This window comes from Diprion similis, chromosome 9, assembly GCF_021155765.1.
Source record: "Diprion similis isolate iyDipSimi1 chromosome 9, iyDipSimi1.1, whole genome shotgun sequence".
NCBI classification, from domain to species: domain Eukaryota; kingdom Metazoa; phylum Arthropoda; class Insecta; order Hymenoptera; family Diprionidae; genus Diprion; species Diprion similis.
The window spans coordinates 3,487,838-3,506,372 of record NC_060113.1 but is presented as its reverse complement, the minus strand read 5'-3'; the positions used below and the strand labels follow the sequence as shown (position 1 = coordinate 3,506,372).

General features: G+C 34.4%; 2 protein-coding genes across 8 annotated transcripts; one reads left to right on the top strand and one right to left on the bottom strand.

The window, feature by feature from the left end:
- Window positions 1-17: 17 nt before the first annotated feature.
- Window positions 18-8,230, top strand: LOC124410693 (protein FAM117B-like). Of its 2 annotated transcripts, XM_046889263.1 has the most exons (9): window positions 18-538; window positions 1,724-1,890; window positions 1,980-2,092; window positions 2,210-2,352; window positions 2,514-2,680; window positions 2,820-2,946; window positions 3,279-3,359; window positions 4,563-4,695; window positions 4,959-8,230. In XM_046889263.1, exons 1-9 carry the CDS (start codon window positions 313-315, stop codon window positions 5,137-5,139), a joined length of 1,338 nt encoding a protein of 445 aa, XP_046745219.1. In that variant the 5' UTR covers window positions 18-312; the 3' UTR covers window positions 5,140-8,230. The 2 variants fall into 2 exon arrangements, with proteins under 2 accessions (XP_046745219.1, XP_046745220.1); XM_046889264.1 differs by lacking the exon at window positions 3,279-3,359 and having other exon boundaries at window positions 21-538.
- Window positions 8,231-12,919: 4,689 nt separating this feature from the next.
- Window positions 12,920-18,205, bottom strand: LOC124410337 (sorting nexin-29). Of its 6 annotated transcripts, none has more exons than XM_046888618.1 (12): window positions 18,020-18,205; window positions 17,174-17,440; window positions 15,947-16,248; window positions 15,642-15,767; window positions 15,251-15,494; window positions 15,016-15,148; window positions 14,696-14,937; window positions 14,355-14,570; window positions 14,110-14,266; window positions 13,851-13,991; window positions 13,631-13,770; window positions 12,920-13,360 (listed from the first exon to the last, which is right to left on the bottom strand). In XM_046888618.1, exons 2-12 carry the CDS (start codon window positions 17,425-17,427, stop codon window positions 13,273-13,275), a joined length of 2,043 nt encoding a protein of 680 aa, XP_046744574.1. In that variant the 5' UTR covers window positions 17,428-17,440; window positions 18,020-18,205; the 3' UTR covers window positions 12,920-13,272. The 6 variants fall into 6 exon arrangements, with proteins under 6 accessions (XP_046744574.1, XP_046744573.1, XP_046744570.1 ...); XM_046888617.1 differs by lacking the exon at window positions 18,020-18,205 and adding an exon at window positions 17,778-17,902 and having other exon boundaries at window positions 17,174-17,453; XM_046888614.1 differs by lacking the exon at window positions 18,020-18,205 and adding an exon at window positions 17,778-17,902 and having other exon boundaries at window positions 17,174-17,436.
- Window positions 18,206-18,535: the final 330 nt, after the last annotated feature.

Here is an 18,535-nt window from a genome sequence, read left to right as displayed (position 1 = left end):
GCTCTGTCGGGGCGACGGGATCGCCAATGACCGGGCAGGATAGGTGATCACGTGATGCGCGTGTTGAGGCAGCAGAACATTGCAAATGACAAGACGCGTAGCGTAGAGTGTATGTATAATCGGTGCCGTGTCTAAATACGTTGTGTTAAAAGACTCGGAAGACATAAGGGAGGCGTTAGTTTAATCGGTTATTAATCGTGTGCCGAGTGGGTGGTGAGTGCGCGTGTACCTCGCGGGCCGACGCGAGTTTATTAACTATAGAAATACATCCATCCTGCCGAGGGGACCGACCGCATCTGTCTACATGACAAAATGTCGGGATCGCAGCGGATGCGAAAATCCTCACCATGCTCAACGTCGAAACAGGGCCCGATGCGGGCCACTTTACCTATGAGTTCTCTCCTCAGACAAAGCAGCAGTTTGAAAAAAAGCAACAGCAACAGCCCGACCGTCTCGCCGACGAACGCGTGGCGGGCTCGCATCTCCCCCGATCAATCCTCCTCCGGGCAGCGAAGCCCTGGCTCTCTTTCCTACAAAGGTATTCTATTTTATAACCTCCCGGCTTGTCGCTGTAGAAACAGCTCGCATCTTACTCTCACGGCCATCCGTCGAAACCCTTGGATATTTACTATTTCAACCGGATATCATTCCTCCTTCGACGTATGGAAATCGAACGGGCCGATGCATCGCTATGCTACACATCCATAACACCCTCTCACACATCTACGCCTAACTTCACGTGCCTACGCGCCAGCGCGTCTACGTGTATTGCGTCTACGCTAGGCGGCCGCCTCTCTCTGTGTGCGTATACTATGCGCGTGCACACATGGTGCATGTGTACCTGCCTAGTACGAGCCGCAATACTACGGATTCGATTCGATTCGTTCCTTCGAATATCCGCTTTTTAAATTGACAACAATTTGATTATTTCTCACGGTGTGGGAAACTTTATCCCCCACTCAACACATCCGATTTGTTTCGCTTTTATTTGTACTTGGGAGAGCAAAACGATACAAATATCTCTTTTCGTTTTTCACCCTCTCTTTGTTGATTTTTGTTTGCAAGACTCTCCTTCAACTCGCTGAATTATTTATATAATTTTTATCGAGTCCGCCTTGTTCTATTACTTGGGCCACATAAACTGCGAATAATATTGATAAAAGGAAGCAAACTCATTGTAATATTTCTAGAAAAATAAGAATTTTAATAACACAGTCTGATCCACACTCAAAGTTCCTTCATCGAATTTCATTAGATGCGACCTCCGATTCTTATGATGAATTCCCTCTGTTTCATTATATTCTCTAACACTTGTAATTCACATTGACAACGCTAACAAATGAAATATTGACAACATCGGTCAACTTTGTACTACTTTTGGCAAAAATACTAAGCGTGGTGCAGGCCGGGATATACATACTGAGCTCACGGTGGCACTATCACTTATCAAAAGTCTACAAGGCAAGATACGCAATTAAAAACTTGTTTGGGATCATGAGATTTCATTTTTAGTAAAATCGGCAACTACCAAACAGTGGATTCCATTCCATTCGAATCATATTAAATGTGTACACAGTTTTTAGCATACATTTTTATATGATCGTACTAAACACTTCCAAAATAATATTTTTTGGCGAGTACCGCCGACTGACCTCTTTGTAAACTGAGTTGAATGGTTACACGGTTGAATCTGGTCACTCTAAACCTTTTTGTTGACTTGTAGCGAAGTCAAAAACATTGAGCGGCAGGTCCAGCGAAGGTTTAAGATGCAGCAGCGGCCAAAATATCAGAAGGACTGCATCCCTCGATACTCTATACCTGAAAGGACAGTGGCCACGCGACGTCTATTACGTTCACGAAACTCTACTCTCTGTGGACAAATCCACTCAGGTAACTATAATTCTAGCATTCTATCGGTAGAAGAATAAACGAGCTCTATTTAGTTTTTTCTAATTTTAAATAACCTGTTTCTTCATCAGACCGAAGAATGGCCTAGCGAGTCGCGAAAGATGTATACCCGGCATTCTATAGAGCAAACCACTGCCACTGTCGCCACAACTGAAGAAAAATTAGAAAAGTTCATCAGGCACCGGTGAGAATAATCTGAAATATATTTTTCCTTCAGGTGAAAATATGAAATACTAATTCTCTTCACAGTACCGTTGATCTCATCTTCGCCCATCGTCACGTAATTCTTATTTTGTTTCAGACTACAACGTACTAACAAGGAAGGAACAAGTAGCAGAGAAAGAACGGCTGCCTTCGGACTCATAATGCCTAGCGGGCCGCCCCCTGCCTTGGCTGGGGATCACACAGTCCCGTTACCAAGCATCGCTTCACAAACATCCATGTGTAAGTTTGAGTTGATGAATTTTTAAGACAGCGATCATTGCTGATTCAATTTAGAGAACTGCAACAAGTATTGTCTTGTATAAATGGCCGTACTACTTAATATTGAAAATAATTTGTTAATGTAACCTCGTACTTAATCAGTACTTGATTTTTCTCAACAGACAGCCAATTCTATTTGAGCTTTAAAGCCAGTCCTATGAATATTCCATTGAAACCAATGAGGCCTCCAATGCGATCTTCCATTGAAGGGCTCAATCAAGAAATTGAAGGGTTGGTGCTCAAATCAAGCGGCAATACCACTGACTCAGACCAAATCGTTGAAGATAAGGTAAACTTTACCTGAAGTACCATCGAATTGATATTCTATCGGATATTCAAAAATAACTATCTGCATTTTATCTATCGACTTCTATGTATTTACTTTTATAACATACGCATTTCACTCAATCGTAATTTTTCATGTCTAGTGGTTACGATTTCGTGAACAAATCACACCCGAGGGACACCGAGCGCCTTTCCCAGATCTAAGAGGTACTCGCAGTGTCAACACGCAAACTCCAGCTGCCGACGCTCACTCCAGCTCTCATTCTTCATGTAAGCATGACGACACTCTATCACTAAAAAACTAATTGTTTTTCAATGAGCCTATAAATTGAATGAGCACATCAAAATGTGGCGCTTTATAGTTGTGAAATTTAATTATTAATTCTGATAAGAATTTCTAGACCCATTCACGTCTATGTAAACCATCAAAATTGTTAATGATTATAATTATGGTAGTCTTTAAAAATTCGCCAACATCTTTTGAATTTTTTCTTATTGTTCTTTTTTTCTTGGAGCATATTGTATTTCGTAATGTCGTGTAACATTAGGGCCACCTAAACACAAGTGCCATCTAACAATAGCATATACTCGTTACAAAACAGGCCCTTCGTCAAGGAATTCTGAGTCTCCACTGATTCTTGGTATTATGGATGCTTCCCGTCCAGCCAGTGAACTACCACCAGGTTGGCTCCTATACGACACAAACTTTTGAACTTTAATCCAACAAATCCATTTATTGGTCGATCAAAATTTACATTTTGATACACGTTTTTTTTCTAGCATGTGCATGTTGAGAATGCATTTTGTCCCATTCCACTCACATCGGTTGAATTATGAATATCCAAAGAAAGCAACAACTTTGTCAGATGTTACTTATTGAATATACATCGGGGCAATTATAACTATCCTAGGATACCTAAATATTGAGAAACCGTAGCTCCTACTTTGTCAGTTTACAGTAAATATTATAGCTTCACAATTGATCACATTCTAACGTTTATCAAGGGATAATAATGTTGGAAAATTTTTGAAAATCATGCTGCCTTTACAAAACTATTCAATTTTTAAATAATATTCCACTTAACAAATCTGAGTGAGCTTCTGAGATTTGTTTTTCAATTTTTTCAGAATTTCATTTGAATGTTTACGTTAAAAAATCTATTTTTAATTATAATTTTTTTTTTTTTCACTCTGGTACGTAAAAGCACGAAAGAGTTTTTCTTTAAGTTATATTTGATCTAAATTATGTCGTTATTCGTAAGTCGGAATATTGATTTTTACAATTATTTCAACTCGAGTAGATTTAGATTTACATTGATAACTTGAAAAAAAGACCCTTCGTATTTCAATCTGCAATGAATTAAACTAGATTTAGTATCATCTTGAAACTCAACGTAATCACTCGGCCGTATTAGCGTTCCTCTGTTTCTATGATCTCACCAGCCTCTACATTCCTCCGATCTTATCTTTGTCTTACGTTATCTGATGTGAAACTTTATAAAGCATTGTTATGTGCTCACCATACACTTGAGTAACAGCCGCAATAGCTATAACTACTACTCTAACGAGAATTGCCTACATTTCATACCATACAGTCTGTTTATAATATTTTCAACCGAGTCAAACTTGAACGAATGGCTGTTCGATGTAGAATCTCTAAATATGTGCAATCGTTGCAACAAAGAAATGAAACGTTTAGTCAAAATGTCATCAATCCAAGTGTCTCGTGCTCGATTGAGTAGTTGAAATTACGTAAAGCATGAGGTTTGTTGATTAGTTTCTTTGTTTGTTCGATTTTCACCTATCTCTGTGGTGTTTTTCAGGAATCACAATATGATTCAGTTATTGCAAACTCATTATCTTTATGTGTGATTCCGAATCCATAGGCGGAAGTCGTGGCTCGACACCAGAACAAGAAAAAGATGGGCGCCCAGGTACGTCACCACACATCAACAAGTTTTTGGCTAGAGAACCCCCAGATGGCTGTGAGAAGGTTAATCTGAAGTTTGAGGAAGTCAGGTAAGACGTAACTCCATACTGAAAATTTAGCAAAGTTGAAAACAAATTACGTTTATTTCAAAAAAAGCTGTACCAAAAAACAATTTACCGGGCTTCTAGGAGGTTGGAATGAATATAATTATTATGAACCGAAAATAGAAATCTCTTATCTACTGAGCGAAATGTCAATGATTGGCAGCGGTGTCCGCCTCTTTACATTTCCGCAGACTTGGAAGAATAGTAAAGATGATCGTAGAATGTGATATTTATTTTCATATGCATAGGCGGCCCATGATAGACTTGAGCGAATTAGACAACTTCCCGAAGCCGAGTGTAACATTCCAGTTAAAACCAAGTTTGGGATCAGCGTTCCTGCCGTTGCAACAACCGGCGAGCCCCACATTGGTCGCCAGTGCATCACCCTCTCCACGTACAACACCTCCCACACCACCCACAAATCCGTAGTCCCAAGTCCTATATTTTTCGGCAAGAAACGCGTAAACCTGGTTGGTTTGTACTTTTTAGGGAAATGCAAAAAAAAAAAAAGAAAAGAAAATATTATTAAAAAAAAGTAATACGAGAAAAGAAAAATGAACCTCGTGATTAGGATATGTGCTTTACTGCAAATGCATACTTGCAATTGCAAAAAGTTACGAACGGAACAGCCAACTCCCAGTGTAACCCATCATTTTGGGTAATAATGTGATTGTGTAATAATGAAATGGAAGAAGAAAACAAGCTTTATAATCACGTCAATACGAAGTATTTCAAGAAACGAAAGAATGAAAAAAAACTAAGCCGCATTAATATTTGAAAAAATAATTTGTGATAATTGAAAACAACGTTTAGGAATAAACATTGTGTTCTACAGGGAAAAAGACTAAAAAAAATTGTGTATTCTAAATTTAGTGCAAAAACGTGCTAAACAACTTTAGTTTTGTATACAGGGACAAAATATTCAAAATGATGAAAAAGTATTAAATTTCAATGTGAGAAAAAAAAAAACAAATTATACAAATTCAAGCGTTACCTATATGCTTAGGTAAGCATATTTACCCGTTTCTAATGTTTTCATAAAGCTTTCACCGGTATGAATAATCGAACCTCGTAGAGATACGATCACAAGTGACAATTCCTTTTATCGTTTTGTATTATTACTTGTATGCTAAAATATTCAATAATTACTATTATCCAGGATGCCTTAAAGATCACGCGACGTGGAGGTACATTGTTATAATTCTTTCTTTCATATTATTATATTCTTAATTGGAGAAATTAGAAAAAAAATTCAAAAATTTTTTGATCGTTTTTAAGCATTTTAAACATTGATCCAGGTCTTGCGCTCGTTAACTTGCCAGTTCTGATAACAGTAAAGATAATTTGAACATTCGGATAGCATCACAATATTCTGATCTAGACCTAGCAAGCAGTACCTATACTATCATTCTCTTTCTTTCATCAAGTTTTCTAATTTTTATTTATTTTTTTTTTCCTCTCTTCCTTCAACTCCCCATATTTTTTTTAGTTATTTTTTTTTTTTTTTTACCGTTTTACTTATAAGCAACTATCATATATTTGAGTAAAAGATTGTTTAGATAACTGTACGATTTTTAAGGCACCTTGCATTATGTTAGACTACAATCTGAATATGTACAACCAATAAAAGCATGCAATGACAGATCGATGAATGTATGGCGGTGTGAATCCAATACGATATGAGATCGATATGTAGCGATTGCAAATATGACAACTGACAATATGAAGTATTGATTGAGGTAATGATTTATGGTTTTAGAAAGTATGGTATCAGGTAAGCACATAAGTGGATCCCCCAATTGGTATGTTACAGGTGTGTCTGTTTATATACTGGCGTAGATAACATTGACAAGGTGTTATTATCTAAGAATTACGTGAATGACAGTGCGAGTGTATTATTATATCAGAATGTCATTTAAACTATCCACGAATAACGCACGCAGGCATATTCATCACTCTACGAATAGATAAGAAATAGATATCTTGATTATCTACTGTAAAGAAGCAGTTTCACCTTCAATCTTCAATCAACCGTTTGTATTACATGGTCCATGTAAAAAAATATGTTTAACGTTGATTTATATCCGAATCCCAAAGTGGTTTTGTGGCTTGATTTTAATTAAATATAAAAGAAAAATTGATCAAATTTTTTCACGCTTATTACTATCGAAGGGAGATATTTTTGCTGCTATCCTATTGTAAAATAAAATTTACACGAATGGCATCATCGCATGCCAAGTATTTTTCATATCTCGTATAAATGTGTGGTATAATGTAAGTATCGCAAAATATTATCCAAAAAATATTTTCCGCATTTCTTGAGATAGCTAAATTTTTTACAAACATTATGATGTCGTAATGTGCAATGTGCAATCGTTTTTCGTGAGATAGATTAAATTATCTATTAGTATTTTCGGATATAGCTACTATTTGACAAGTTCAATTGATTTTCCTTTGCTTCATAATACACAAAGTTCTTGCAAACAATATTCTTATACAATTCTGGTTTGGCAGAATAAAACAGTTATTGGAAAAATATAATCAAGGATTTCACGTAAAGCAGGCTTTTTTTACTAAGAAATACAATAATGATGCACTGTCTTATACCGCAACGTATCTAGCCACGGCATTGAAAAAAAAAATGTTAACACACAAGTACCTGGCACACTGGTCTATGCTCTCTTTAAACCGGCCTACTAAGAATTTGATGCCTTAGCGTGCATAGTAGTGTGCTAATTGCACAAAGACTAATGGATACAAAGTTCCACCTTACGCAAGCGGCAAAATTTGCTCTGATTAAAACAAATTTAAGTTTCGAAAAACTATAAATATTTGCCCTGCATTCAAAAATCGAATATTTGAATATGAGTACAGATAACCGTTGACTAATACTTGGTAAAATTGCTATAACGTTTTTCAAATGTTGAGTGTTTGGAGGAAAAAACATCAATAAAATAAACCTTGCACTCGTGTAAGGTGAGACTCTGTATTCGCAGCCTCTGTGAACTTGCCTAATGTGTTATCATTGTTGTTAATTTTTTCTTTATGTCGTTCCAAAAGGACGGAGTGACATGTATAAAGACTGCTAAAAGATTACCTGTTATTTGGAAATATCCAAAATTAAATTTAAATAAATTAGGCAGAAACAATTTCTCATTGTTCACCTATTGATCAGGAGAGTGTCCCAACTCTTCCCATTCAATATTGTATGATCTATGGCGACCGCTGTTCGGTACATTTTTAACATATCTAAATCAATCTGAGTATGTTTCAGAATAGCAGAATGATTATGTCAATTATACATTAATTTAACCCTAGGACTGTCCAGATATACATATTAATATTGGTGCAGAAATTTGATAATTATGATACTTATTGAATTTGCGTTTTAATTTCTAAGATACTCATAAGTTTGAGTAATTTTTCAATTTAATAGAGAGCTTGTATGTTTGTATGAAAAAGAAAATACCGTGAAAAATTTATATACTTGGAAGAAAAAAATTTAGTAAATCTTTTAATCGCAGTTTTATAATAAATATATCAAACATCTTTCACTGCTTTTTTATTGAAAAAACAAAAGAAACGAAGAAAGAGAAACTAATACAAAGTCCCCACGTCATAAAAAATGCACTTACTGAAATATTCGGTATCTCGGGATTAAATTCGTTATTGTTGTTATTATTATTATTATTTATTCCTTTTTATTAAATCGACAAGGCATCGCAACTTTGGCTACCCTAGTAAGATTAAACTTTTATTTTAGTTGAGCTTGATCAAAAATTTAGATTTGCAACTTATGGAAGACGAAATCAACGTTCATCATTAATTATACATGTAACTAATCAAAGTTGGGAATGCATCTACATAAAGTCTAAAATACCTGTTATAATAATACTTATTCGATGGATGTACTATAAGGGAAAAAAAGTATTCAACTCCTTATTTATTCATCCAAAATCATTGACTGATACCAAATGTTGCTTTGTCTATTTCTTAAAAAGTAGCAATTTCCAGGTACACGTATTTGACAAACTATCTTGCGTAACAATATCTTTTTACCAATACACCTATAGTTCACTACTTTGCAGTAAGATATTATGTAATACACTTTCAAAACTGTACACTTTATATAAAATATGTAACTCCGCGTGTCTGTACTTCTCCTATTCTAGTCCGTCCTAGGGCTAAATCAAAATTAGTCAGTTGAATGAATTAGTGAGTACGCTATATCGTAATTTAAAGTATAAATACAACACGGCGTGTGTACCTCTAGATTGGAATATAGAGATAGGGAAAAGTGAATAATCCTGTCTTAAAATACTGCACGTTGCCTGCTCATAAATTTGTTCTTTAATCAAAACAAAGCGAGGAAACTGGCTCAACTTTTCTCTGATCTAACTTATATACTGCAACTACAGTATTATCAAATCTCTATATTCAAATCTAGATTCGCTCGTTTTCACAAAACTAACATTAGGCTTTACTTTGGCTGCAGGATTGAGTCGAAAAATGCAACTTTTGCATTGGAAAGCGAGAATATTCAATTTGAGTATTAATTTTACACTTTCATTATTATTAGTCATTACAATGAAAAGATGAAACGTTTTTTCATCTTTTCCTAACTTGGGGAAGTTCTTGTTTTTTTCTCTTTGTTCTTCTTTCTTTCTTTTTCTCTCTCAAATCTTTTAGAGCAGGGTTAGATCTTAGCTCTCACGTTTGGCTGAATAAATATTTTCTAATAAACATTCAAAGTTTAATAGCCAAAGCCAACTAAGTTAGCTTACAGTACAAATGATGATCACTCGCAAAAAAAAATTGCGAGCGATGTTGAAATGTGTTTTTAAAACTTTAGTTATAATTGACGATTTTTTTTTTTTTTTTTTTTTTTAAATTATATATATATACGTGTATTTTTTTTTTAATTTTTTTAATTTTTTTTTTTAAACTTATACAAACCTATGACGATTGTTTATTTAAAACGTTTTTATATTTCATATCACGTAAACATATTTCAAATCGTCTTCATTAACAGCGAGTGTAATATCTTATCTTTAAGTTTATAAGAAGAGGTACCCCCTGTGCCTGATAGCGTTAACACTGACAGATCAATGTCTGAAAAACTATGATTAGCATACACGTTATTCTTTTCACCATGACTTTATGTAGAGATGCGTAACGAAAAGGAGTGTGAGTGTGAGTGTGTGTGTGTGATCATTTTTTTTTTTTTTTTTTTTTTTTTTCAATTATATATATATATATTGTTTTATACGTATATAAACTGGGACATTGTGAGCGGGATATAGTATATTATTGATGTATACGGAGTAAAAGACATGATCACGTACAGTAAGTAAAAATGGGGAGTAAGTTGTGTGAAAGCAGCCGAATCTAAGTAATTCTTGAATATTTCTTAAATTTTTTCATCGTTCAATTAATCATTCCTTTGTTCTTTTTTTTTTTTTTTTTTGTATTAAGAAAATCGTCCGACTTAATTTCGACGAAGCATTTACCTATATGTGTAAAAAAGTTTTTCTCCAAAATTTATTTGTGCAAGGTTTAAACGTTACTTTTAAATTTCATTCGTTTTTTATATCTCATCAAATGATTCGAGTAGTTTTCCAACATAATGTGTGTATTGTACAACCCGGACACGTCTTTTTTACTCTTAAGTTTGCAGAACCATCAATGGTTTTGAGATGGCTATATGTCTTTATGTTTTATTCATGTGTCATATTAGTTTGCATTAAACCCCTCTACAATAATGCTGCTTGACATGTTTAATGATGACAATTCATGGAAACATACATTTTCAGCAGTATTGTACAATGGCTTTTGATACATGTAGTGAACACTAGATTTTTCATATATTTTTTATTTTTAAAGTACCTGCAGTTTTGTGAAAAGCAAAGAGAGACTTGAGACAGCTTAGCCACTAAATTTAACTTGGTGTAGAAAGAAGGATTGTCAACAATTGACGATAAAAAAAAAACAAACTTGTATATTCAATAAAAACCAGTGGAGGAGAAAGTAATGCATAAATAATATTGATAAAATACAGTATTTAAAACAAACAAAAAAAAAATAATACATTATTATAATTTTTACATTCTGTACTATGTATTATAAGTAGATCTGCGGGTATTTTATAACTTTTTTTTTTTTTTTTTTTAATTGTAATAATTTCAATAATCGCTTTGTTAGTAAAGCGGAAATAATATTTCTTTCTTTTTCTTTCACCGTACACGTATGCGTACTTATATACATATGTATGTATATGTAATGTGTCTATGTGTATATTCACATATGCATTTACATATACTTATATGTGTATAGAATAATGTATAAATGCAACATACCTAATAAAAAATACTCTCTTATTTGCCACTTTCCACTCAAGCCTTCACCTATTATCTACTATTTTTTGTATTTCCATTCTAATTTTTATAATATTTTTGTTCTTTTTTTTCCAATTTTTGCATATTATTACTATAATATAATGTATGTACTTGTACTATAGTTTTGTTTTTTTAAATAGGTAGATAGATAGATAGATAGATAGATAGATAGATAGATAGATAGATAAATAGATAGAATAATTTCAGTTTTTAACTTGACGCTACGCTGGTTAAGAAGTGAATGAAAAAAAAAAGAAAATAACCAGAAAGAAACATCTTTTCACACGTACTCAAACAAATTTTCACGTACTGATGCAATGTAAAATGAGAATAAAAAACGGTGATGCAACATAGTTCGTATAACATATAGCCTTACAAAAGTTTCTTTTTATATTCATTAACTGAAGAAAATAATAATAATAATAATAATAATAATATGGATAATATACATTGGTATTATATTCTACGCAACCTTTAATCTCAATATGGAAAGGTGAGCTTAGTTTGATTCATACTTATGTTATGTAATAATAATAATAATACCAATAATAATAATAACAATTCGTCATTGCTTTATTTAATGCACTTGTAAAACTATCGAGTAATGATGAATAGGTTGACGAATTGATCCATATGGTCACAAAAATTCATTTTGATATACTTTTACAGGTAAACAAATATGTAGTATCCTTTGATCTCAGAAGCAGCGTTTGACCTTACCTCTCCATAGTGAGACCTTTCTGCGCAACTTGTTAAACGTATGGTTCTTTATATACAATTAGTTTTATTATTATTATTTATCAGAATAAACATGTATGTACTTGTTCCAATAATAATAACAATTATGCACTTTTATTTTTTATCATAAAGTATGATATATAAATGAAAAAAGTGTACCTTTTTATATTATTGTTAAGTCGCCTTATATAAAGAGAAGAAAATGAGTGAAAAAATAGAAAAAAAAAATAATAATAAATAAAATTGACCAATTTCATGGAACTTTCCGATCTGTAATTATATTTATGTACCAGTTTGTCTCTTTTTTTGGTTTATTCCATTCTAAATCATTTTTTATCATCAACGCCGTTATTATCTTTCAATGATGTTCATACAAAACTAAAATACTGATAACAAAAGCTCGTATCATAATCATAAACAATATATATTAATAATTCAAATAACAGTTTGGTTTGTTACTATTATTTTCTTCTTCGTGGCTGTATCCCGTTAGGGCAAGTCCTAATGTACGCTACGTTTATTTAGTTTTTAATGTTTTACACTTCATTCAACAAGTTTGTTAGTTTTAGTTTTATTTATAATTTATAAACTTTGAACTGATTCATTTTCAAAAGCACCAAATGGGGGGGGAATTGCATAGAACCAGTTATTTCTAGTTTCGTGAGATTTTTTAGGTGCATTATTATAATTATAATCAAATTTGGGTCGTTTGGTTCGTTTATTACAATAAACCACCGATACTTGGGGACTTCATACTGTGTAAGCCAAAAATCGGGCGAACTATGTAAAGAGGGTTCGCCTCGTCGGGACGTCCATGTGAGCACTTCAGTCTGCTTTATGTAATATACAATTGTATATGTTTCACAATTTAATTGCGGTAACAGAAGTAATTCAGTTGCTGTTTCAACTATTAGGAAAGCGCGGTAATAATCTTTACAAACTCCTCTTATGTTGGAATGTACCTTATCTTACGCGGCATGTGTTTAATAGTAGCGAAACTTGCAAACACTTGTTTATTAATTTATCATCCCTTTTTTAACAAAAGCGTAAAAAATAATCAATTAGATATTGGGCAGTTAAAATTTACACAGATCTTTATTTTGTAAAACCTATGTGTGATAGTATCAGACTTTGTAAATTGTACACGATGCAAGAAATACCTTTAGAGTTCAAATCACCAATAAAAATTGACTATCAAATATCTGATAAGTGCACGGGCTTTACGGGTCACTGTGTTTCTAATCGATAAAAACCAGATGCAATAAAATATACTGTATCCTCTTCAGTATAACTACCAAAAACATATATCTGATTCGACCTTTGTATAAAAGACCAGCTTTCAAATATTTTTTATTACGTACAGTAGTTAAATATATGTAAACTAAGAATTCGTTATGTTATGTACAAATTATCTAGGTAAACGTATTAATTATAGTCCTGTATACTGAGGTGACGTTGAGAACGTGTTTCTCGTCGGATTTCCTTTTTTTCTTGAATCGTCGTTGTTTGGAAGATCACTGTGAAACAGTGGACATAAATATATACTAGATACTGGCAATCATCGTCATATTTTTGCGTAGAAAATCTCGTATCAGGTCTGTACAAGTATTTACCTATTTACATTACAGACGATAATAATAACAACAGAGATAACAGTACTTAACTGGTATGATTTACATCGTACAATTTTGTATTCATGGATTCAGTGTACTCTCAGAGACTATCCACCACTCCACATACACTCGCGTGAAGTTATAAGTCACAAGACATCTTGTAAATTAGCTCACCCAAAAAAAGGCATCAACGATACGAGAGTTTGTCTGCTTGGTCTAGCCGCAAATGCTGGAGAACAATGAGCTAACCGGCCAACAACTCTTCTTAACCATTGCTGTAGCCTTAGACGTCGCTCCTCTACGAATTTAGCATCCTATTGAACAAATGGTATGACTATTAAAGCATGAAATCTACATTAAGAGCCATATTAATAGGTGGGAAAATCATTTTTACTTTATTTCCTATTGTCTTTTTGGGAGGGAATTCAAACGTTGTTACGATAGCATCGTGTTTCTTGAGTTCCTTGTGAAGTGAGTAGAATTGCGCATATCGTCTGTAGATATTCCATTCCGTGTCCCTAATACGTACGTATATCTGAAACCATATCACTTTCATTTAATTTGGCTTATGCAGATAATAACTTGAAACTCGAATTTCGTATTTGTTCGTGACACTTGTTGTATCTTATCAATAATTCTTTATGAATAGATACCTGGTAAACGTGATGAATATCCGATGACTGCCCAGTCAAAAAAGCAGATGGCACCCATATATGTATGAGGCAAGGTGGTTCCATTGGCAGTCCATCTTCACTCAATGGTCCTCGAAGGCATTCCAATTCCGCTTGCAGTAATTTCACCAGCCTATCCCTATGTAAACAAGGAAGAGTATTTACAGTCATGTTCATTGAATTATTTTTGTTTTTCACAGCAATATGGTGCTTGTGTATCTGAATACCTGTTAGTTAATTGCATAGTCAGTCTGGCATTAAATTCCATTAGTTCCGCATGCATTTCGGCTACTTGCACCAGTTTATCTTGATATTGTTGTGCCTCGTTATGGTAATCTAACGAATGATCTTCTTCTGACACGTTAGTAGAGTCTGAATCTCTCCGAAGCATTTGTACGGCAGTGACATACTTCCTCAATTGTTGCCTAAGAAGTTGATTTTCTCTGCACAGTCACAGTGAGTAATAAATTATTTTGAAATCACGAAGACATGAAATTAATGAAACACAGCTGATATGTACTGGATTAAGCTTTCGCTCTCAGTTAACCAAATACAAGACAAAAGTCACCTGTGCAATGCTTGCAGCTGCAAATCATGCCTCTCAACTTGATCCTGGTGTTGCCTCTGAAAACGGGCCAGCTGTAATCTACTGCCTGTCGCATCTTCTTTAGCTTGGTCGAGGAGTTCAGCAAAAGCGAGTAACCTGATGCGTAGAGTTTCAATATCAAGATTGTCCACATCTTTCTGTATTTCCAAACCAGTTGGTGGTTCAATAGCTTCTACCGCAGCCTCTGTCACCTCTTGCACATCCTACATTAAAATAAAATCAACATTTTCCACATTGCGTAAATGCTTCTAACTGAACGAAGATCGAACAATGATGCTTACATCGGAGTAACTTGGAGGGGTGACGAGTAAGTCCTCGAGATTTGGCTCCTCGGTGGGTGATACTGGCACTAGTCCCCCCATACTTCCAACGTCAGTTAAGGGAGTCAGAACTCTTTCCTCTTCTACAGGCTCGCTACGCAAAATTTAGAAATGATATTTTCCCTCAAAAGCTGAGTCACACTAATAGTATACTAATTTATGTACATAAGAATTAGTGGTAATATCAATATCTCACTTTTGCCATTCAACTGTTGTGTTATTTCGCTCAACAGATGAACCATCGGAATCAGGCTGACCTTCCAGCAAATAGTCTTTAACGGACGTCATAGTTGGTGAGCTTAAGCAAGTTGGAGGTGCACTGACAGATACATCCACTTTTATAACTTCGCTTTCCTGACCGTACTCGTCCTCGTCATCAAATGAGATTATATGAGTGCGTACCTTTTTCTTGCGCTTTTCATGATCGATTTTGGAAGAATCTAAACAATGCAAAGTCCATTATCATGCTTTTACTTATTCCAGTGTACAACAAACTAAGTAATCCAACTATTGTTGAAAACAATGTGAGGAGACCTGTCACAAAATTCAATTCTAGATTGAACTATACTAAAAAATGAATATAATACCTGGAAGTATTGTTGGAATAATTGGTTCAGACTGCGATATATTGCAACCTGCGATTTGTCCTTCCTTATTACGGTCATCAAGGTTCTCATTGTCTATCCGTATCGCAAATAATATTGTCCCCAGACCTAACGGTTGATAAAAGAAGTATTTATAATCAACAGTCATGTTTAAAGATACACTGATCTGGTATCACAAGTTCACAGGCCTGAACAAATTGTTGCAAAATCAAAATACTTTAGCGATTATCATTCGCAAGAAAGTTCTTAATTATCAGAAACATAATTAATTCATAGTTGAAAAGTACCTGCTGCTACATTAGGTAGGACTGAGGATCTTTCTTGGTCTAATAAAAATGCCCAATCTTCATAAAAAGGGGACAGATTTTCAGGATTAATTATAGAGTGCAAATGCCTCTCAAGGGATTTCTCATTCAGAGCAGCTCTGAGCCATGCTCTACCTCGTCCCAAATCTGTGCAAACTTTTCTAAGCACACTGAAGCGCTCTTGTTCGTGCCAAGTAAGCTGTTCCCTAAGGCAAGGCCAAAATGTGGCCTCTTGAGCTATACTAGTCTTGTATAAGCCACCTGATACTAAGTCTGAAACGTGCCTGGAATTAGCAAAAATTGTACATGTTATTCCAATGCATGCTCAGATTTTTCACCAGAGTTTTTACAAACTTTTATATTCAAATTGCGAAACGTTTTTTAAGATAAAATTTACTTAGAATGTAAAAAAAAAATACATATTTGATGAAATCAGTATCAGTAAAAAAGAATAACAGAAATAATGATGATGAACGAATGATACATTATCATTTAGAAAAAAAATTACATCATCTATGAATTACAGTATTAATGAAGTCGAGCTCCTTGCATTGTGATGGTTAAAACCTAATTTTGCTATCTTGATAATGAATTTATGGCTGAAGTTCAGATTCTGATATTTATTTCTGTTCCTGGTTTGCCATTCCTCTTAGTAAATATAGATGTGTGATTCATGAGCACGAAGTGATGAATGGGATTGCCTCGTTGGCATTAAACATTTAAAAAAATTATTCTTCCAACGATTCGGAGGTTTCAGCGGTCATCTTCAGGCTACGCAACAATAATAAACGTGTACAAGACTATTCTTAGATAGTATATACTTGAAATTTTCATGCTGACAGATTTTTAGGTGAGTCGTGCATGTGTTACGAGTTTTTCCAATTCTTCTTGATTTGATCCTGACTATGCAACTATCTATGTTTATGAAACCGATGCGATACATACACAGTTGAGATCAAATCAAAGAAAATTGAAAAAACATGTAACACATGCAGGACTAACCTAAGAGCCTGTCATAGCATGAAAATGTCGAGTGAATACAAACAAAGAATAGTTTTACTCACTTTTTATTGAGTGTAGCCAAGGCCTCTCGGAATGTCGAAAATGTCAAATAGACAATTTATTCGACAACCAACACCAATGAAGCAATTCCTATAAATAAATTACCATCTTGGCTGAACAACTCTCAGGAACTGAAAGTGAACTCACCTAAGTGCTGAATTTAATTTATCTGTGCGATTAGCACGTAATCCGTGATTAAAAATCGACTCAAACATGTAACACAGCAGATTAACGCAGACATCAGAATCAGTAGCTAATTCTGCTCGTCCGCCAAATCTGAGATGGCATTTTTTAGCAGCAGCCAACAAGTCCTCTTGTAATTTTTGCCTGTCAGTTACATGGTCGGATTCTGGAGTGGTTTCTGACAAATTATTCGCCCCAGGGACTATAGCTGACATCATACGAAGAGCCTATAAAATGATGCTTACTAAAACATGAAAGAAATTTGCTATTGCCAATATATTTAAAGTGTGAGAAAAGAAAAAGTTGAGAAGTAAAGTCGGAATTTAAATTATTGCATACTCAGTACTGTTTGTTTTTCAGATTTCTGTTCGTTTTTATTAAAGAAGATTATGTAAATACCATTCCGGGAATGAGAAGTTAACAAAAAATGACGCATAAGTCTTATTGTTGGCTGGAACAAAGTGTTAAAAACAGCTCGCATGATTTATTTGGAAAATTTCATGTCATCTTTAGTCAAGGACACAAAACACACAATGCACATCGAATATTAAACGTAATCAATACCAACCATTTAGATTAAACAACAACAGTCGAAACTTAGCGATGTAAATGTCAAGAATTCACTCTAATAGAAACAAAAGATAAAAAAAAAACAATAAAAAGATCGACGACGCACAAGAGTCGGTCAGCGATGATGACATTCCAATAATCGTCCGTGGACCTCACAACATAACCACCATAACCACCTAGGATAACCACAACCCGGGTAATCTGTGGTAAAACGGGTAAAACCAATTGAAATATCCCTGCCGAAGATAATCGCTTACATCGACGACAGGCATAAAATAATTATTAATGTATCACCGGACACAGAGCATCGGTAGCAATTGAATTGTTCTTTTGCGGGGGGCGGTATACACTTGAGAGTTGAAACCGTACTCCAGATAAGTAGAATGATGCGAAATGATTCAAGGCAAATTCAAGGCAATCTCTATTTTCTAATCTCCCAGAGCATTGGTCTACAACGTAATAGAAATCACGGTAAAAAATCCTAGTATAACTCTATTTCAGTGTCGTAATATCAACAGTTAGCCATAGTATTTTACATCCCAATTTCACGACACATTCCAACAAAATTTCACTGGGTTTCCCTTGCGACAGGTACAATGTTCACCGTAAATTTTTAGGCACACACTGAAATTTGCAAATAGAATGATAAATTTACATGAAAATAAATTCAGAAGTTGCGGAAGGCTCGGTGGGAAATGGAGGGATTATCGTTAACTGGACAATTTTATATCTCCCCAGCGGTAGCGATCTGCCCGT

What these genes read in the sequence shown, in the direction of transcription:
- LOC124410337 (XM_046888614.1), bottom strand. An exon ending in AAATTAAATTCAGCACTTAG is followed by an intron (nt 16,249 to 17,173) that starts GTGAGTTCACTT and finishes TGCTAATTCCAG; the next exon opens with GCACGTTTCAGACTTAGTAT. An exon ending in ACTATGCAATTAACTAACAG is followed by an intron (nt 14,267 to 14,354) that starts GTATTCAGATAC and finishes TTGTTTACATAG; the next exon opens with GGATAGGCTGGTGAAATTAC.
- LOC124410693 (XM_046889263.1), top strand. Translation starts at nt 313, where the DNA reads ATGTCGGGATCGCAGCGGATGCGAAAATCCTCACCATGCTCAACGTCG. An exon ending in TGGCTCTCTTTCCTACAAAG is followed by an intron (nt 539 to 1,723) that starts GTATTCTATTTT and finishes GTTGACTTGTAG; the next exon opens with CGAAGTCAAAAACATTGAGC. An exon ending in GAAAAGTTCATCAGGCACCG is followed by an intron (nt 2,093 to 2,209) that starts GTGAGAATAATC and finishes ATTTTGTTTCAG; the next exon opens with ACTACAACGTACTAACAAGG.